Genomic DNA, 22,490 nt, shown 5'->3' on the forward strand with positions numbered 1-22,490 from the left:
ACATATCAATTACGCCCTTGCCTTGAAGCCTACTTTTCCAAGCCACGCATCCTAAGTCTTGCCTCACCGCATCATAATTTCCCAGCTATAACTCTTCCCCTGCAGTGCACACTTATCCCTCTCCATCACTAAAGTAAAAGTCACCGAATTGTGGTCACTGTCCCCAAAGTGCTCACCTACCTCTAATTCTAACACCTGACCTGGTTCGTTACCCAGAACCAAATCCAGTATGGCCTCACCTCTTGTTGGCCTATCTACATATTGTGTCAGGAAACCCTCCTGCACACATTGGACAAACACCAACCCATCTAACGAACTTGAGCTATAGCTTTCCCAATCAATATCAGGAAAGTTAAAGTCCCCCATAACAACCACCCTATTACTTTCACTCTTCTCCTGAATCATCCTCGCAATCCTTTCTTCTACATCTCTAGGACTATTAGGAAGCCTGTAAAAAAAAACTCCTAACAGGGTGACCTCACCTTTCCTATTCCTAACCTCAGCCCAAACTACCTCAGATGGCGAGTCTTCATCCATCGTCCTTTCCACTGCTGTAATACTATCTTTGACAAGCAATGCCATACCTCCCCCTCTTTTACCCCCACTTCTGACCCTACTAAAACATTTAAACCCTGGAACCTGCAACAGCCAATCCTGTCCCTGCTCTACCCATGTCTCCGTAATAGCCACAACATCGAAGTCCCAGGTACCAACCCACGCTGCAAGTTCACCTACCTTATTTTGTATACTTGATGCATTGAAGTATACACACTTCAAGCCACTTTCCTGTTTACAAGGCACCCTCCTTTGAGATTGATGCCATGTTCCTAACCTCCCTACACTCCAGGTCCTGCACCCTAAAGCTACAGTCTAGGTTCCCATGCCCCTGCAGAGTTAGCTGAAACCCCCAAAGACATTGGTCTTCAGTGGTGGTAGTGGTTATTGGTTTGGATGATGCTGCCAAATGAGTTTGGGGGAGGTATTAGATTAGATTCCCTACAGTATGGAAACAGGCCGTTTGGCCCAAGTCCACACCGACCCTCTGAAGGTCAACCCACCCATACCCATTATCTTACCCGAAATGTATCCCTAATGTATGAACCTAACACTCTGGGCAATTTAGCATGACCGATTCACCTAACCTGCACACCTTTGGACTGTGGGAGGAAACCGGAGCATCTGGAGGAAACCCACACAGACACGGGGAGAATGCACAAACTACACACAATCGACTGAGGCGGGAATCGAACCCGCTAACCAGTGCTAACCAAAAGTGCAGCTTGAAGAAAGTGCACTCTGCAGCCACTGTGCATCACTGATGGATGAAGGGAATGATGAAGATGGTATATAGAATGCCAATCAAGCAAAGAACAAAGAGAATTACAGCATAGGAACAGGCCTTTTGGCCCTCCAAGCCTGAGCCGATCCAGATCCTCTATCTCAACCTGCCACCTATTTTCTAAGGAGCTGTATCCCTATGTTTCGTGCCCATTCATGTATCTGTCTGGATACATCTTAAATGATGCTGTCGTACTCGCCTCTACCACCTCCGCTGGCAATACGTTCTATGCACCCACTACCATCTGAGTAAAGAAGCTTCCACGCATATCTCCCATAAACTTTTCCCCTCGCACCTTGAACTCATGACCTAGTAATTGAGTCCCACAGTTCTTGCTATCCACCCTTTCTATACCTCTCATGATTTTGTAGAATCAGACCCTCCCCTCAACCTTCATCTTCTAATGAAAATAATCCTAATCTGCTCAACCTCTCTTCATAGCTAGCACCCTCCATACCAGGCAACATCCTGGTGAACTTCCTCTGCACCCTCTCCAAAGCACTCACATCCTTTTGGTAATGTGGTGACCAGAACTGTACACAGTATCCAAAATGTGGCTGAACTGAAGTCCTGTACAACAGTAACATGACCTGCCAACTCTTGTACTCAATACCCCGTCCAATGAAGGAAAGCATGCTGTATGCCTTCTTGACCACGCTCTTGATCTCTGTTGCCACATTCAGGGTGCAATGGACCTGAACTTCCAGATCTCTTTGTACATCAATTTTCCCCAGGGCTTTTCCAAATGTCCAAAGCTAATATCCTAATCCAGGCAATTGATGAATATTCCATCACACTCCTGACTTGTGAATTCTGGTGGTGGAAAGGTATCTATGAAACAAGAGGTGAGTTCTCCTCTCAGAATTATAATCCTCTGACCTGCTGTTGTAGCCACATTATTTGTATGGCTGGTCCAGTCTAGTTCCTGGTTAATGGTAACTCTCAAGATATCAATAGTGAAAGACTGAGTAATGGAAATGTGATTGAATGACAGGGACAATGGTTAGATTCGCTTGACGTGGTATTTGCCTGGCACTTAGATGGCAGGAATGCAACTTTATACTTATCAGCCCAAGCCTGTATGCTCTCCAGGTTTTGCTGGCTGTTTCAATGGCTGACGAGCTGTGAAAGATACTTAAGGAAGAAAAGGTGTGCATATGAGAGGTGAGAGGAAGCAAATGTGATTGAGAATAAATACGGAAAGTTCAGAAGGGAGGTGAAAAAACAAACACAAGATGCAAAAAGTGATTATAGATAAAGATTGGCAGCGAACACAAAGTGAAGCCCACTATTCAAAACACAGAGAGAAAAAGAAAAACAGAATCTTAAACCAGTTAAGCTAACATCATTAGTGGGGAAATGCTAGTGTCTATTATAAAAGATGTGATAACAGAACACTCAGAAAGGATTAACAGAACTAAATTAAGTCAGCATGAGTTTATGAAAGAGAAATCATGGTTAAGTAATCTTCTGGAGTTTTTTGAAGATGTAACTAGTAGAAGAGATAAGAGAGAATCAGTGGTGCAGATATATGGATTTCAGGAAGACTTTTGATAAGGTCTCAGAGAAGAGGCTAGTGGGCAAAGTGAAAGTATATAGGTTTGCAGTAATATAGTGACATGGATTGAAAATTTGTTGACAGATCAGGAACAGAGAATGGGAATGAATGGGTATTTTTCCAAGTAGCAGGGAGTAACTAGTGGCATACTACAAGGGTCAGTGCTTGGGCCCCTGCTTTTCACGATTGTAGTGATTGGAGCCAGGTGGATTTTATTGAATATGAGATCCTTGATTGGGGTCACTAAACTGGGCCAATCAAGGAGCCCTGGTTGATCGACAGAAACAGGAAATTCAGAATCTCCTTAGTTCAGGGACTAACTCTGTGCTGGCTAACCACAGTGAGGATACTGTGTACATATAAATAAAAGGTGACTTGGTGACAGCCTCTGTGCAGTTATTTCAATAATAGATATAAAGAACTCAGATGAGGGAATGAAAAGCAATATTCCCAAATTTGCTGACAAAATGAAATTGGATGAGATTGTGTGTTGTGAGGAGGATACAAGGGGGCTTCATGGTAATCTGGGAAAGGTGAGTGTGTGGTCAAACACATGGCAGATGCAGGATAGTGTGGATAAACGTAAAGTTATACATGTCAATGTGCAAAACATAAGGAAATAGTATCACTTAAATAGTGATCAATTGGGAAACAGGGATGCACAAAGAGATCTGGGTGTCCTTGTACACCAGCTAACGACAGTAAACAGGCAAATCTTCAAACGAAAGTGACAGTAGGATAGTGAATACAAAACTGGCTGAGTGATGAGAAAAAGACAGTAATGGTTAATTGGTATTATTCAAACTGGAGGTAGGTTTGAGGGAGAGTTTCCCAGAAGTTGGTTTTGAGACACTTCGTTTTCCTGATATATTTATATAATCTAGATCTCAGTAAATAGGGGACAATTTCAAAGATTGTAGATGACACAAAGTTTTGTGAGGACAGTGCAGAACTTCAAAAAGGCATTGCCAAGTGGGTGCACTGGGTGGATGGAAGGTAGATGACGTTCCATGCAGAGAAGGATTTGGTGATACAGTTTGCTTCAAAAAACATGTAGAAACAGTATAAAATAAAGGGAACTATTCTAAAAGGGAGCATGGGAGCAGAGAGACCTGTGCCTAAAGCTATCTGTTGAGCAAAGTTCCGACAACACTACCATCTCCCCTCCTTGAGCCCAGAGCCTTGGCTTCAATGAACCACTAGACCTCCCATTGCCCGTCAAATGAACAAATAAATAAGTTTGTCTCAGCAAATTTTGGTTTCCCGAAAATAAGAGACAACATGGGCCACTTTGGGTGAGATCACAGCATAGGAAAGAGGAGACAAAAATGAAAATGGAAATTGCTGGAAAAATTCAGCAGAGGATTGATGAGGGTAGAGCGGTAGATGTGATCTATATGGACTTCAATAAGGTGTTTGACATGGTTCCCCATGGGAGACTGATTAGCAAGGTCAGATCTCATGGAATACAGGGAGAATGAACCATTTGGATACAGAACTGGCTCAAAGGTAGAAGACAGAGGGTGGTGGTGGAGGGTTGTTTTTCAGACTGGAGGCCTGTGACCAGTGGAGTTCCACAAGGATCGGTGCTGGGTCCTCTACTTTGTGTCATTTATATAAATGATTTGGATGCGTACCTAAGAGGTACAGTTAGTAAGATTGCAGATGGCACCAAAATTGGAGATGTAGTGGAAAGCGAAGAAGGCTACCTCAGATTACAACAGGATCTTGATCAGATGGGCCAGTGGGCTCAGGAGTGGCAGATGGAGTTTAATTCCGATAAATGCGAGGTACTGCATTTTGGGAAAGCAAATCTTTGCAGGACTTATGCACTTAATGGTAAGGTCCTAGGGAGTGTTGCCGAACAAAGAGACATTGGAGTTCAGGTTCATAGCTCCTTGAAAGTGGAGTCATAAGTAGATCAGATCGTGAAGAAGGCGTTTGGTATGCTTTCCTTTATTGGTCAGAGTATTGAGTACAGGCATTGGAAAGTCATGTTGTGGCTGTACAAGTCATTGGTTAGGCCACTGTTGGAATATTGTGTGCAATTCTGGTCTCCTTTCTATCGGAAAGATGTTGTGAAACTTGATAGGGTTCAGAAAAGATTTACAAGGATGTTGCCAGGGTTGGATGATTGGAGCTATAAGGAGAGGCTGAACAGGCTGGGACTATTTTCCCTGGAACATCGGAGACTGAGGGGTGACTTTATAGAGGTTTACAAAATTATGAGGGGCATGGATAGGATAAATAGACAAAGTCTTTTCCCTTGGATCAGGGAGTCCAGAACTAGAGGGCATAGGTTTAGAGGTAGAGGGGAAAAGTATAAAAGAGACCTTAAGGGGCAACATTTTCACGCAGAGGGTGGTACGTGTATGGAATGAGCTGCCAGAGGAAGTAGTGGAGCCAGGCACAATTGCAACATTTAAAAGGTATTTGGATGGGTATATGAATAGGAAGGATTTGGAGGGATATGGGCCGGGTGCTGGCAGGTGGGATTAGATTGGGTTGGGATATCTGGTCGGCATGGATGGGTTGGACCAAAGAGTCTGTTTCCATGCTGTACATCTCTATGACTCTATGAGGTCTGGCAGCATCTGTGGAGTGAAATCAGAGTTAAGGTTTCGGGTCCAGTGACCCTTCTTCAGAACAAGGAGCTGACAAAGGAGCGGCATTCCAAAAGCTTGTGATTTTAAATAAATCTGTTGGACTATATCTTGGTGTCATGTGATCTTTGACTTTGCAGTTCTCGGCTGCACTGAACTGGGGGAGAATATTGGAGAGCTGTGTATCTATATCAAAGAATTTGACATCTGAGAGAAACTGTAAAGCCATAAGACAAGATATAATTTCACCAGAAATGGAAGGAGTGTGGTGGGGTAAAGTTAAAAAGGTGTTGACGTCTCAGTAACTGTACCGTCTCCTTGTGTTTTAACAGGCACCAGTAGTGCAGAGGTAAAGGAGAACCGCAATGTCGGGAATTTATCTCTGGAGGATCACCCTCGAGCTGCTGGTGACCGCCAGGTCTTCCGCTGTTCCGATGTGGCTGCAGGTGGAGCGCCTGGCCTGAAAAGGAAAAGGCCCCTGGAGGAAGGGAATAACGGGCACATGCACCCGAAGGTGCAGCTGAAGTGTAAGAAACTCTCCTGGTCAGTGACACCAAAGAATGCCTTAGTGCAGCTGAATGAGCTAAAACCAGGCTTACAGTACAAGATGGTCTCCCAGACTGGACCTGTACATGCGCCCATTTTTGCCATTGCCGTCGAGGTGAATGGCTTGCTCTTCGAAGGCACGGGACCCACCAAAAAGAAAGCAAAGATGCGGGCCGCCGAGATGGCCCTGCAGTCTTTCGTGCAGTTCCCGAACGCCTCCCAGGCTCACTTCACCCTGGGGAACTGTGTCAACCCCAGCACGGATTTCACATCTGACCAGGCCGACTTCCCCAACACACTGTTTAAAGAGTTTGAGCCCTCGGCTCAGAGTGATGGCCTGCCTTGCTGCAGCCCTGCTGAAAATGAATTGCTCTACAACGGCTGCAGACATGGGCGATTACTCTGCCACACGTTGGATTTAATGGTCCAAGCCAAACAAAACAAGCACAAGGTTCCGTTCCCAGCAGCGAGCAGGAAGAATCCAGTCGAGATGTTAAATGAGCTGCGTCCGGGCCTGAGGTACGTGTGCATCTCGGAGACTGTCGAGAAGCGTGTCAAGAGCTTTGTGATGGCAGTAAGGGTGGATGGGAGAATGTTTGAAGGCTCGGGACGCAGCAAGAAGCTGGCCAAAGTCCAAACTGCACAGGCTGCTCTTCAGACTCTCTTTAACATCCAGCCTGTACCCAGTGGGAAGCCTTGTCAAGTCCCTGGCAGGAATAAATGTCCTCATTTACCACAGGTGAGAATTGCCTGCCAGCTGTTGGCAGACCTTGGCCATTTCGTACCAAATTCTTGGCCGACCTTAGGTAACCTTCATTTACACAGATTGGTGGGCGGGAGAGAAATGATGGGAAGTAATTGGGAGGTGCTGAGCATGTTTGAATGTATCTGTTTTTGCAGTAGCCTGGTTAATTAATGAAAGCGTCATTCTCTGCAGAAAATAAAAGTTGCAATGCAGATTTTGCAGTTTTAATCTCAATGAAACAATCATGTAAGTATACAAACCATTATTGAATGGTTACTTTCTGAGGTTAAAAAAAAATTAAAATGATTATTATTAACAGTAATAATGCTGTTAAGACCAGTAATTAATACTGATTACTAAATTAGAATTGATAAATATTATATCTATGACCTAATTTTGTCTGTAGTATATACAAAATCGCTGAAATAAGCATTGGGAAATATTAGATCATTAAAGACTAATGCAGCTTTATGGAAGAGGCTAGTAATGTAAGGTTGTTCTTTTTTAAAAAAATTAAACTAGACCTTAAAATTAGTTTCCAGTTCCTCAGCAGCTGCCTGAGGACAGACAGTTATAATGAAAGTTCAACTGATCCCTGCCTGAAGTTGAGTTGAAATGAGCTGGCAGGTGGGGACTGGAATTCATAAGAGGTGTGGGTAACCCTGACAATACACAGGGAAACCACCATGGGGTAAGCTATGGTGGATGGGTGGGGGAGGGGTTATAGAGAAAACACTGGCTGGGGGCAGGGAGAGGAGAGACCATGGCAGGATCAGCCCCAGAATTCCATGCAGGTCACTGAACAGCACCCCTGCACCAATGCATCACCAAGGAAGACTTCACAAGCAAAAATCTTCTGGCAGCACAGTGGCTTAGTGGTTAAAACTGCTACCTTGTAGCACTATGGTCATAGAGTCATAGAGATGTACAGCATGGAAACAGACCCTTCGGTCCAACCCGTCCATGCCGACCAGATATCACAACCCAATCTCGTCCCACCTGCCATCACCCAGCCCATATCCCTCCAAATCCTTCCTATTCATATACCCATCCAAATGCCTTTTAAATGTTGCAATTGTACCAGCCTCCACCACTTCCTCTGGCAGCTCATTCCATATGTGTACCACCCACTGTGTGAAAAAGTTGCCCCTTAGGTCTCTTTTATATCTTTCCCATCTCACCCTAAACCTACACCCTCTAGTTCTGGATTCCCCGACCCCAGGGAAAAGACTTTGCCTATTTACCCTTCCATGCCCTTCATAATGTTGTAAATCTCTATAAGGTCATCCCACAGCCTCCGACGCTCGAGGGAAAACAGCCCCAACCTGTTCAGCCTCTCTCTGTAGCTCAAATCCTCCAACTGTGGCAACATCCTTGTAAATCTTTTCTGAACTCTTTCAAGTTTCACAACATCTTTCTGATTGGAAGGAGACCAGAACTGCATGCAATAGGGACCCGGGAATATTTAGGAATATAGCAAACAATTGTAGCTATTCACCCCCTTGTTCTGCCTTGCAATCCAATTATGACCCCAACCTCTACCTCAGTTTGATTTACCCATGTACCCTTGCTCCTCTTACCTATCAAAATTCTATTAGCTCCATTCTTGATCCAATCATCTCAACGTTTGAGGCGAGACAACCAAATTTCCACAATGCTTTCAATTAAAGAAAATTCCCTCATTTCACTCACTCCTGGAAGACCAAGCTCTGGAATTCTACACTAAAGGAAAGTGGATTGCATGTGAAGCACTTCTCAATTTCCAGCACTCAAAAAAATCATTCCCAGTCTATGAAACCCCTACAGTGACAGTGAATTGAGGCAGTGAGTCTTTATCCACAATTGTTGAGGTGCTTCTCCCATTTCCCCTGAGCCAAGGGCAACTTTTTCTCTGTGATTTTGAAAAAACTATGTAGGTGTCAGTTATATAAATTAAAAGATCTATCAAGTAGATCTTTTGATTTCTGATTTATGATTTTTAACAGACTTGAATATGTAATCTGGACTAATTTTGTCCTAATATGTCAAGGAAGTTAAGATATTCAAAAAAAAATAGTCTTGAACTCCAGTTATTCTTCATTTAACACAATTTATCAGACTGAGAGATTATAGTCTTCCAAAATACCATGCCCATGTTAAATATTCCCCTCATCCCAATAAACTGATCACCAATAACATTGAAAACTCTTAACAGGTATATATCATATTTCTCATTGTTTTGTTGGTGAAAGAGAGGATATCAGTGAGACTCTGAATCCATGCAGTTGAGCTACTGAAGAGCATGTATCCAGGTTCCTTTACAGCCTGTGTATTTTCTAGACCGAGTGAAATGAATTGCCTAAACTTATATGTTGCTCCTCATGAAGTATCGCTTTAAATGCAGGCGCAAGCTGAAGCTGCTCAATAACCCTATAACTGCTTGAATAAAACAGACTTAAATCAACAGATGAGTCAATAATGACTGAGGGCAAAGAACTTGTACATTTTCTGGTCAATTATGTGTAATAAGTAATTCATCTCATTAAACCCTCAGGCTACTAGCGCAAACACAATTGGCAAAGTGTATTCAGAACACAGGCAATTATTTCCCAAGCAGCCTTCAATAAACCAGCTTTAACCATAAAGCTAATGAAGCCAATGGAACGATCCTACCAATGTTGTATTTTACTTTATATTGTATTGAAAATTCTTGTGCAGGGACTTATTGCCTTATAGCAAGGGAAAGGGGATCGGTGGTGAAATCTATCAACAAGCGCAGTGCAAATAGGCTGATGACAAATAGACTATTTACCTTTCACACCCTGCCCAATTTCCTTTCTCATTGAAAATTGTTGTCTCACCAGAAAGCTTTTCCACTTTCAGCGTAGGTATCATCCATCACTCGGTTGTCCTCCGCTATTCCAGCTGCAATCACAAAGCCATTTGGCAGAGCACAGTTTACACCCTAATCTCCTGCAACAGACCATCACCCACCTCCTGTATGTAAACAGTTAGGAGCAATCCTGCCTTGAAAAAGAGTGCGAGCCATTACATTGAATGCACAGCCTTAACTTGATGAAGAATAATTATAGGTAAAAACAATGACTGCAGCGATTTTACTGCTCCTCGGATGCCGCCCAAACTGCTGTGCTTTTCCAGCACCACTAATCCCGAAGAATAATTATAGTCCAAGAGAATCCCTACTTCACTGATGCAACACCAGCAGCATCAGAGAATCCTAAAACCACAAAGTCAAAGGACATTTATCCATCAACCCCTCTCCATTCAGCTCGAAAGTCATTGCTGGATCTGTAACTTTCACACTCACTATATTTCATTATTTGGAGATGCCGGTGTTGGACTGGGGTGTACAAAGTTAAAAATCACACAACACCAGGTTATAGTCCAACAGGTTTAATTGGAAGCACACTAGCTTTCGGAGCGACGTTCCTTCATCAGGTGATAGTCGAGGGCTCGATCGTAACACACAGAATTTATCGCAAAAATTTACAGTGTGATGTAACTGAAATTATACATTGAAAAATTGATTGTCTGTTGAGCCTTTCATCTGTTAGAATATAGTGATAGTTTCACTTCTTTCATGTGTAAATCACAAAACCTTTTTTTTAAAGTTGCATTCTCGGGTTAGCTGTTAACAATGGTGATAGCTAGACAATATCTTGAAGGTGTTCGCCCCCTGTGTTCTCTGTCTATGACCTGATGTTTAGATTGATTCTAATCTAAAAAGTGAGATAACAGAGTTTTACATAAATTCATGCAGTTTTTCAGCTCAGAGTTCTACATGATTGTATGCAGTTTTTGAGCAAAGTACAAATTCACCCCACAAAATATATGTGTGCATGTGGGTCTTTGTCTGTCTGTGTGTGTGTCTGTCTGGGGTGGGGGTTGTGATTGTGAGAAAGTGTGTGTGTGTGTGTGTGTAGTGAGTGCAGAGTGTCTTAAGTCTGTGAGGAGTTGCATGTGTGAGTGTGGGAGTGTGTGCGTCTATAAGGGTGTATGTGGGTGTCTGTGTGCGCATCTATGTGCACCTGTGTCCGTGTATATGTGAGAATGTGTGTGTGTAGGAATATCTGTGTGTGTGTGTGAGAGTGTGTGTGTGTGTAGGAGTATCTGTGTGTGTGTGTGTAGTGCAATGGTGATCACCTGTAATGTGACATGAACCCAAGGTCCCAGTTGAGGCCCTCCCTATGGGTACTGAACTTAGCTATCAGCCTCTGCTCAGCCACTTTCCTCTGCTGCCTGTCCCGAAGTCCACCTTGGAGGATGGTCACCCGAAGGTCTGAGGCTGAATGTCCTGGACCACTGAAGTGTTCCCCAACTGGGAGGGAACCCTCCTGTCTGTTGATTGTTGTGCGGTGCCCATTCATCGTTGTCGTAGCTAACCCGAGAATGCAACTTTAAAAAAAAGGTTTTGTGATTTACACATGAAAGAAGTGAAACTATCATTGTATTCTAACAGATGAAAGGCTTAACAGACAATCAATTTTTCAATGTATAATTTCAGTTACATCACACTGCAAATTTTTGCTATAAATTCTGTGTTACAATCAAACCCTCCACTATCACCTGATGAAGGAACGTCGATCCGAAAACTAGTGTGCTTCCAATTAAACCTGTTGGACTATAACCTGGTGTTGTGTGATGTTTAACTATATCACATTACTCAGCAAACTCTGCCTTAATGGGGGGGGATGCTCTCCTTATGTTGAGTACCTAGCTTACTAAGTGGCAAAGTTACCTATTGAGTTCAGAGGAAACACTGGAGAAACTTTACGTTCCCAGTATGGATAACAGATGTATGGGCTGCTCTGATAAAATTGTTTCAAGGATTGGAAAGGTGAACTTTTTTTAAGAGCTACATGGTACATTTAAGTAGTTGGAACCACAGAGGCAGGTAAAGAACATTCTATCACACTCCTGACTTTTGTTTTCAGTTGAGCAATGTTCATGTTATTAAGGGCTCCCTGATGTCATTAAGTGGAATTACTTGCTTAAATCAGATGGGGTACAGGTTGGGCCACCATGAGTTTGTGCTGCTGCCAGAGACCAATTTCATCTTTGCTTTCTCCTGAGAATTTTCAAGAGTTAGATGTGTTGCTCCACAGGATAGAGAGACATTGCTGTCTTTAATGCTTTCCTGTGTATATTACTGGCCAGCTGCGTACTGACGTTTTTTTAATAGAATCTCTACAGTGTGGAAACTGTAGAAAATTCACACCAACCCTCCGAAGAGTATCCCACCCAAACCCATTCCTCTACACTTACCACTGACTAATGCATCTAACCCTACACATCCCCAAACTCTATGGGCAATTTTACTAACCTGCGCATCTTTGGATTGTGAGAGGAAACTGGAGTACCTGGAGGAAACCCACACAGATACGGGGAAAACATGCAAATGCCACGCAGACAATCACCCAAGGCTGGGATCGAACCTGGGTCCCTGGCAGTGAGACAGCAGTGCTAACCACTGAGCCACCGTTTCCCTGCTCTCAGTTGTGCTGACCTCATGGGTTTTCTTAGGACATTCTCACCTGACAGATTGATGCACTTCAGGAAGCATTTCAACAGTTGCGTAGAAAATAAATGTTTTTCTTTGTCCTTCCATTTTGCTTCCCTTTACTGAAGGTGCTGCATCTTATTGGCTACCTGCAACTTACCTACTGTTACGAGGTTCAAACCTATATGGTCGGGCTTTATTATTTGCAAAGAGGATACAGTGAGGGCTAGAGTGGGACACAGATTTTTTTGGGATGGATTAGAGACCACTACGCTTTACTTGTGTGTTTTATGACAACCACTTAAGAAGGAAATGTGGTAGGGACCAGTTAACTATCCCACTTATTTATCGTGAGGTGTTTAACCTTGTGAAGGAAGAAATCCCTTCCGTGAATAAAGTAATGAGTGCAGCACAGTAACAATTAATCTTGTGGATTTGGTCAACTGTTAATAGTAATATAGTCAGCCATATGACATCAAGCACAGAATACAGGGACAATGAGCCATTTGGATACAGAACTGGCTGAAAGATGGAAGACAGAGGTTGGTGGTGGAGGGTTGTTTTTCAGACTGGAGGCCTGTGACCAGTGGAGTGCCACAAGGATCGGTGCTGGGACCTCTACTTTTTGTCATTTACATAAATGATTTGGACCAATGGGCTGAGAAGTGGCAGATGGAGTTTAATTTAGATAAATGTGAGGTGCTGCATTGGGAACGCAAATCTTAGCAGGACTTATACACTTAATGGTAAGGTCCTAGGGATTGTTGCTGAACAAAGAGACCTTGGAGTGCAGGTTCATAGCTCCTTGAAAGTGGAGTCACAGATAGATAGGATAGTGAAGAAGGCGTTTGGTATGCTTTCCTTTATTGGTCAGAGTATTGAGTACAGGAGTTGGGAGGTCATGTTGCAGCTGTACAGGACATTGGTTAGGCCACTGTTGGAATATTGCGTGCAATTCTGGTCTCCTTCCTATCAGAAAGATGTTGTGAAACTTGAAAGGGTTCAGAAAAGATTTACAAGGATGTTGCCAGGGTTGGAGGATCTGAGCTACAGGGAGGGGTTAAACAGGCTGAGGCTGTTTTCCCTGAAGCATCGGAGGCTGAGGGGTGACCTTATAGAGGTTTACAAAATTATGAGGGGCATGGATAGGATAAATAGACAAAGTCTTTTCCCTGGGATTGGGGAGTCCAGAACTAGAGGGCATAGGTTTAGGCTGAGAGAGGAAAGATATACAAGAGACCTAAGGGGCAACTTTTTCACGCAGAAGGTGGTACGTGTATGGAATGAGCTGCCAGAGGATGTGGTGGAGGCTGGTACAATTGCAACATTTAAGAGACAATTGGATGGGTATATGAATAGGAAGGGTTTGGAGGGATATGGGCCGGGTGTTGGCAGGTGGGACTAGTTTGCATTGTTCGGCATGAACAGGGTGGACCGAAGGGTCTGTTTCCATGCTGTACATCTCTATGACTCTATGACTCTAAGCTCAAAAATTACATGACACCAGATTATAGTCCAACAGGTTTATCTGAAATGACAAGCTTTCAAATTGCTGCCCCTTCATGAGATGAAGTGGAGGCACATCACTTATAACAAACCATAAGCCAATCAGGCATTGGCAAGGGACTCAGAGGGCCTTCCCCTGTAATCAAGTGCCTAAGGGTGGAGCTCATCCTGACTGTGACCCAATCAGAGGATGAAAACCCTTGCAATCATCAGCACCTCAATGGAGGTCGTGGTCGCTGTTAAAAGGACACCCACCCAAGGCCCAGCGGTCAACCCAATGCAGGTAAGGAAAATGAGAGGGCCTTTGCAGGTTGGAGGTCATGGGGAGATGGACTGTCGTTAGCAAGAGCACAGGGTGACTGTCACCATCATTAAATGGACACATATTAGCCTCATTTGGTGTTGAGGTGAGGAAGTCGACCATGGAACTCCCCAAACAGAAGGCAGCAACTTTCAGACATGTTGCCATCCAGTCACATTAAATTCCCCTCCCAACTCTAAACACACTACCTGCAAGAACAGAAGATTCTGTCGCTCTCCCCACATATAAACACATGCAGAACACACACACACACACACATACACAAACATATGCAGACACACACACACAGTGATACAGACAAACATAATACACAGATAGACACACAGACACGTGCACATACACACAGACCCACACAAAAACGTGCATGCACATACACACAAGCAAATGCAAATGCACATACACACACACACACAAACGTGTATCAGCATACACACAACCAAAGTAGATGCACATACAAACACACATACTCATGCTTATACACACACACACACACACACACACACAACTGTCACAGATTTTGAGAATGAGTTCATGATAATAGGATTTATACACTTAATGGTAAGGTCCTAGGGAGTGTTGCTGAACAAAGAGACCTTGGAGCGCAGGTTCATAGCTCCCTGAAACTGGAGTCGCAGGTAGCTAGGATAGTGAAGAAGGCGTTTAGTATGCTTTCCTTTATTGATCAGAGTATCGAGTACAGGAGTTGGGAGATCATGTTGCAGCTGTACAGGACATTGGTTAGGCCACTGTTGGAATATTGCGTGCAATTCTGGTCTCTTTCCTATCGGAAATATGTTGTGAAACTTGAAAGGGTTCAGAAAAGATTTACAAGGATGTTGCCAGGGTTGGAGGATTTCAGCTACAGGGAGCGGCTGAACAGGCTGGGGCTGTTTTCCCTGGAGCGTCGGAGGCTGAGGGGTGGCCTTATAGAGGTTTTCAAAATTATGAGGGGCATGGATAGGATAAATAGGCAAAGTCTTTTCCCTGGGTTCGGGGAGTCCAGAACTAGAGGGCATAGGTTTAGGGTGAGGGGAAAAGATATAAAAGAGACCTAAGGGGCAACCTTTTCATGCAGAGGGTGGAACGTGGATGGAATGAGCTGCCAGAGGATGTGGTGGAGGCTAGTACAATTGCAACGTTTAAGAGGCATTTGGATGGGTATATGAATAGGAAGGCTTTGGAGGGATATGGGCCGGGTGCTGGTAGGTGGGACTAGATTGGGTTGGGATATCTGGTCGGCATGGACGGGTTGGACTGAAGGGTTTCTCTATGACTCTATGTGCTGCCTGCAAGTGTTGGGAAATGCAGTCATCTTGATTCTGTCTGAGGCCGACACTAAATATCCCCATCAGGATCAAAGACAAGGTAGTGAAAAATGTCAGGAGTTAAGGGGGACCTTGGAAATGGGAATCCTTTTTCTGGTTATGACATCTTCTCACAAGACCTATAGTGTAGGCATACCCTCTGCTTGCAGGTATGGTGATTGCAGGCACTTTGAGAGAACAGCAAGATGGATCTGCACAGAGTGGCCTGGGCGCACCCTTCAAATTGCTGAACTGATCAGAAGAAAACAAGCACCAAAGTTTAGGATTTCCAACGCAGGCTGAATTTGCTCCCCAGATTGCAGCATCCCTGACAAACTAGCAGGGAATTTCCTCAGCTCCTGAAATTTTGATCTTATAATCCTTGCTTATAATATCATTAAAAAAAACTTCTGTATCTGCTTTCTTTTCCCATCAGCAAATATGTACCTTCCAAATAAATGAACATCTTCAATCAAGCAGTGAAAGACCGCTGCTATCGCAATGAGCCACCACTTTTAATGTTAGTCTTCTCAAGCAGTGTGTCAAAACTGCTGTAAAGCTTAGTGATGGGCAAGTGCTTGAGCAAAACTTTAAAACATACAGTGATCAGCAGAGGAGCTAATGGCCTTCATTCTTATATTGGAGCTTTGGCATATTATGCAACAGTGATGGGAAAAACACATTTCCCATGATGCACGACCCTGAACAGATGCAAGGAATAGTTTGATTTCCCTTTGCAGGTAGCTGGGAGAGTCGCTGCTGGACACCTTGTTTCTGTCAAATGTAATGTGGTAACCTAGGAAAGCCATACTCAAACCACTAAGCTGTTAACCAGGGATGATGTGAGGATTGGAGGTACCAAAATAGAGTAAAGAGCGGAAAACGATTTTTATAAAGCTCATAAAAGAATAAAGCCGAAGCACAGCAGATTTAAATGTTCCTTCCTGAACTTTCTCCATATAAATCCAATCAGCAGAATTCACATTTGAGTTATCTCTCTGAATTGTATTCACAACCAAAATGTAAAATACACATTTCGGACTATAGGCTACAGATGGAAAGTGATTGATATAATCAACAAGTCTGTAAAGAGAGAGTTTCATGTCTGTGACGGTTCGTCAGAACTGCAGAACTCATCAGAATTTTTGAGCTTGTTCATGCGAAGATTTTCATCTGCTTTATTGCAAAGGAGAAACTCAATTCGAAATGCAGTACTGTAAAGAGAAAGCATTTGTTACATCTGTCAGGTTAGAAGAGAAATGAAAGACTTTGCATTTATGTAACTTCTTTTACAACCTCTAGATATCTGAATGTGCATTCCAGCCAATATCGTACGGTCACAGTAGGAATGGAAGAATTGTGACAAACAATTTACACACAGTGAGGTCCCACAAACAGCAATGTGATAATGGCCTGATTATCTGTTTGATATTGATGTTGGTTGATGGATAGAGCAGGACACTAGAGTCAGATCACAGCTGGAACATTATGAACAGTTTATCTAAAGAAAGAAATGTTGGCATTGGAGGCAGTCCAAAGAAGTTTCACAAGGCTGACAGCAGGGACTGTCTTATAAGGAGAGTTTGACTAGATTGGACCTGTACTTATTGGAACAAAGAAGAATGAGAGGTGATCTTATTGAAAAACGTAAGGTGCTTAGAGGATATGACAGGGTAAATGTAGAAAAGTTGCGTCCCCTTGTGGAAATGTCTAGGAACAGAAGGTGTAATCTCAGAAAGAGAGGTCACAGATTTAAAACCGAGATGAGGAGGAATTTCTTCTCTGTGGCTTGTGAATCTGTGGAATTCTTTAACACAGAGGACTGTTGAGGAAGGGTCTCTTTGACACAAAATGTTAACTCTGATTTGTCTCCATAGATGCTGCCAGACTTGCTGGGCTTTTCCAGCAATTTCTGTTTTTGTTAGGGCTGTTGAGGCTTGGTGGCTGAGATAGATTTTTCATCAGAAGGGGAATCAAGGGTTAAAGGGGGAAGGCAGGAAAGTGCCATTGAGGATTATCAGATCAGTGATGATCTCATTGAACGCTGGAGTAAACTCAACGGGCTGAATGGCCTACTTCTGCTTTTATGATCTTATGAACTCTCCCTGTTATTCAAAATGTTCTCTTGCAATCTTTTACATCCATTTGAGAGGGGAAATGGGGTTTTGACTTTAAGTCACATCTAAAAGATGTCACATCGAACACTCCCTCGGCTCTCTATCATTGCTGCATCAGAATGTCAAATCTCAAGCCAGAAAATGAGGTTATTGAGTCTGAAAACAATCAAATCAGAATGCTGTACATTGTGCGTAATGTTACTAACACTGACTGGGTTTAGTTATTTCAGCAAAGACCCATCAAGAGGAAATGGTTAAGTGCAGTTCAGCAAAAAGAGAACAATGGTTGCAAGTGAGCAGAGTATTTTATAGCACCCCCATAAAACCTCAAATTGTTGTTGGCTAATACATCTTTGTGAGGAGAGGATTGGGACTGCCGTATATCCAGCTATCAGTCACTGCCAAGGCTCTAGCTCGCGAGACTGACTGCCTGCTATTGTCGCTGTTTGTCTACCATCAGGCACAGATTAGGACTCCTGCCGGGTGTTGGCACTTGCTTGTTTTAAAACATTTGTTTGTTTGTCATTTTGTTCTGCAATACCCCATGTTGGCTTGACACAGTGAACGTGTGGGAAAAAAAAGTACAGCATAATGATGATGAAAATTCTGCTTGCTTAATGCTCCAGAAATTGGAGTTGTGCAGAATACAGTCCTCAAGTCCATTTGTGTCCGGATCTATCTCCAATAATAACAATGTTTTAATCATTATGACATTGCTATTATAAGTACACAGTCAATTTTTCTATAATGTCATGGTTGTGTTCTTGTGCAACCCCACGTTAGAGAAAAATCGCGCCTTAGAAACAGCGTTTTGAAGTGCTGGTGATGTAATTGCGTGACAGCCAACACACGTTTTAAGGTTCGCACTTTACAAATAGTGTCCGCAATTTGTCAATCACATTACACCAAATTTGTGTTGAGGAAGTGTGCATTATAGCAGAATGACCTGTAATGCCCCTTGGCACTTCATGGGACCCTCAGAAAGCAAAACGAGGCATTGAGCCGCATCAGGATACATGAAGTCAGATGACCAATGCCTTGATCAAAGAAGTCAATTTTAAGGAGTGTCTTAAAGGAGGAAAGTAAGGTACAAGGCAAAGAGGTGTAGGGCCAAACTCACAGAGTTTGGAGCCAAATGGTGACCAAAGATGGAGCAATTATAATTCGGGATGAACAAGAGGCCAGAATGAGAGGAGTGTAGATACCTTGAAAGGTTGGAGGCTGAAGATTAAAGAGATAGGGACAGTCAAGGTTTTGGAGGGATAAATTAAAAAAAAATTTTCAAATCAAGTGATTCTTTGACTTGGAAGCCAATGTGGGCCAGCAAGCCACGGAAAAGCTAGGTGAACAAGACTTGGTGCAAGTTTAGACGTAGGGAACAAACGTTTGAATAATCTCAAGCTTCCAGAAGATACACCAGTAGATCATCCAGAAATGCTGATGGAAAACAATAGTGAGCTGCAAATAACAAAGGATGAAATGAGTGGCGAAGAATGAAGAGCTTGAGTAAAATCCACACAAGGTGAAAATTCCACTGGCAATTTTATCTGGTGCCACTGCAGACTCATTTGCCAAGATTCATCCTGGGCACACAGTAAAAGAAATTGAAACCTCATTCAAACGAGACAGAAGACTCATCACAAAGGAATTGTACAAATGTACAAGAGAGTGAGAGTAGTTAGACCCAGCAAATGTAGTGCAAATTCAAGTTATGCTGAATGCTGGGTGTAAGACCTTATGTAATTTGGACGCAATCTATCTTTTGCCATTTGAATAATTCTGTTCAAAAGAGATACGGTTTTGACTGCTCCAGAACTGTTTTATAGAATAGAATCCCTACAGTGTTGGGGCCATTTGGCCCAACAAGTCCACACCAACCCTCTGAAGAGTAACCAACCCAGACCCATTTCCCAGACCTATTACTCTACATTTACCCCGACTGGTGTACCTACTGTAGACACAATGACAATTTAGTATGGCCAATTCATCTAACCTGCACATCTTTGGGTTATGGGAGGAAACTGGAGTAAACCCACGCAGACATGAAGAGAACATGCAAACTCCACATGGAGGCTGGAATCAAACCCAAGTCCCTGGTACTCTGAGCAGCAGCGCTAACCACTGAGCCACGGTGCCACAACATTCACTATAGGATTTCCTATAGGCAGCTGGATTGTTGCCACACATAATTCCTTAACGTTTTGTTTTCTCTTGTATAGTTTCTTAAGGGCCTGCAAATTTCCTTTCTGCTTATCTGTCACCAAATGTGAGCCTTAGACGTGGGGGAAGAATTTGGACTTTCTCCCAATATCTCTAACAAATTACCCCAAGATTGCTCCTTTTCCAGCATTAATTTCAGTTCGATGCCATCTCGAAGGGATCTCTAGGAGCAGAAAATGTCATCAACCAGTCTAAAGAGGCAAAGAGATTGAAGCATTCTCCCAGACAGCGAACCAGAAAGTAAAAAGCATCAGGTTTCATTGTTCACATCTTGATAATATTCAAGACAGAATAAGCAAGTAGGACTTGCATACATGTTAAAGTAGAATCTGAAATATCATCCACATTTATCAAAATAATTGATATCATCTAAGAATCTGTGTAATTTCTATCATGGGTTATAGGGAATGATATTGCTCATTCGTAGAATGATTTTTTTTTCAGAGTGACATCAGTGAGTGATGATTATGGTTCAAATTTAATGTTTTTCTGACTAAGTGCAAATTGCTTTGAGTTTTTGGAAGCAGTCACATGGTGAAGTCCAGCGAGATTTCTCACAGCATCTTACCAAGTGCATCTCAATAACTACCAACCTACTCCTATGGTGCTTCTCATTTCCAATTCAATCCCCATCTTTCCACACAGTATTCCTGGGAAATTCCACCACTCACCCAATAGCTCCTGAAAGATCAGCGTGCCTTGCATCTGTACCATCTTTGAAAGCCCATTGTGGGCCCAGGCTATCACGGTCAGTCAGGAGCTGCCCTGTGTGATTAATGGCATTTGTTCTGGGTATGGCAGCTGGGGAAAATTGGCAATCTGCATTGCAGGCAGGGTCCCGGAGGTCCTCCTGGATGGGCTGGCACAGACACAACACCTTCTTTTCCCTAAGACCCAGAATGGAGTCCTGGACAGGAGACCATGCCAGCCTGGTCTGTAATTATCATCCAGGTCAGCGTGGTCTCAGCCATCTCAAAGAATGTGCAAAACTGTGAGAGGGAGGGTCAGTGATCTTCTCCACTTCATCAGTGTAAGCACCATCATCTTCTCTCTGACACCTACATATTCACTCTATCACTGCTTCTGTTTCCACCTCCCACCAAGACTCCTGCTCTATCACTTTCACGATCGCCTGTGATATCTTCCTTCACTCATTCTCACCCATTCTAACCCCTGACAATACTAATCTTGTGTGCCTCTGCGCTGCCTACTCATTTTCTTTTAGATTCCCTGTGGAAACAGGCTCTTTGGCCCAAAAAGTCCACACTGACCCTCCGAAGAGCAACCCACCCTGACCCGTCTCCATCTGACTAATGCACCTAACACTATGGGCAATTTAGCATGGCCAATTCACCTGACCTGCACATGTTTGGAAACCGGAGCACCCAGAGGAAACCCACACAGACACGGGGAGAATGTGCAAACTCCACACAGACAGTTGCCCGAGGCTGGAATCAAACTTGGGACCCTGGTGTTATGAGGCAGCAGTGTTAACCACTGAGCCACCGTGCTTGGGACATGTACCTACCTGCCCCAAAGGTAAGAGCTGTGACATCCACTTTCATCTCCTTTAATATCTGCCAGGCTCTCAATTCCAGAGGAAAATTAGCCCACAACAGGGCAGGAAGAGTCAAGTCGGGTGGTAGGCTGCCCATCTTTTGACTCACAATAAGACAGAAGTAATGTGAGTTTGTTATCTCTGGGCTGAGCAATTAAAATGCAAAAAGACATGGCATTGGATGCATGCTGTGAGCATCCAGATAGGCAAGGAGTAAGTGAGCACTGCGACACCAGAAAAAACAAAGAACCTTAAAATAACAGGAGCAGGAAATAGGCCAATCAACTCTTCATGCCTGATACCCCATTTAACATGATCATTGCTAATCATTTAACTCAGTACCCTGTCCCTGCTTGCTCCCCATACCCTTTGATCCCTTTAGCCCTGTCTCCAACTCCTTCTTGCAAGCATTCCATGTTTTGGCCTCAACTGCCTTCTGTAGGTTCACCGCTGCCTGAGTGAAGAAATTTCTCCTCATCTCCGTCCTGAATGGCCTACCCTGTACCCTTAAAATGCAACCCCTAGTTCTGGATTCCCCCATTATTCAGGGACATCTGTCCCACATTTACCCTGATTAGTCCTGTTTTAATTTTTGTAGGTGCCTATGAGATTCCCCCTCATTTTTCTAACCTTCAGTGAATCTAGATTAGCTGAGATTAGCTTCCCTACAGTGCGGAAACAGGCCCTTCAGCCCAACAAGTCCACACTGACCCTCTGAAGAGTAACTCCCCCAGATTAATTTCCCTGCATTTCCCCTTACATTATGGCCAATTCACCTGGCCTGCACATCTTTTGGAATGTGGGAGGAAACCGGAGCATCCAGAGGGAACCCACACAGACACTGCGAGAGTGTGCAAACTCCACACAGTCGACCAAGGTGGGAATTGAACCCAGGTCCCTGGCGCTGTGAGGCAGCAATGCTAACCAATGAGCCACTGTGCCACCCTGATAAGCCACAAACCTGCCTTCTGGGAGCACTGAATTCAGGATTCAGATTATGAGATCTCGTCCTAATTGATCCAGTCTCTCTTCATACTTCAGTCCTGGCCATTCCAGGAGTCAATCTGGTAAAAGCTAGCTAACAGCCTGGAGTTGTGGCCTGGTCCAGTCCATGAGCTGGGTGTGTGCCCCTGAATGCCGTGATCTTGCTGAGCTTAACAATAGTTACAACA

The 22,490-nt window shown here is 43.6% G+C and overlaps 1 protein-coding gene across 3 annotated transcripts in view; it reads left to right on the top strand.

Annotated features, from left to right (window-relative positions):
- Positions 1-22,490, top strand: part of adarb2 (adenosine deaminase RNA specific B2 (inactive)) — a 776,642-nt gene that overhangs the window by 428,941 nt on the left and 325,211 nt on the right. For all 3 annotated transcript variants that reach the window (XM_072576158.1, XM_072576159.1, XM_072576160.1), the window contains one exon: positions 5,833-6,785. In XM_072576158.1, the coding sequence (XP_072432259.1) occupies positions 5,833-6,785 (953 nt within the window). The remainder of the gene's footprint in view (positions 1-5,832; positions 6,786-22,490) is intronic.

The sequence above is a fragment of the Chiloscyllium punctatum genome, chromosome 8, assembly GCF_047496795.1.
Source record: "Chiloscyllium punctatum isolate Juve2018m chromosome 8, sChiPun1.3, whole genome shotgun sequence".
Classification (NCBI taxonomy): domain Eukaryota; kingdom Metazoa; phylum Chordata; class Chondrichthyes; order Orectolobiformes; family Hemiscylliidae; genus Chiloscyllium; species Chiloscyllium punctatum.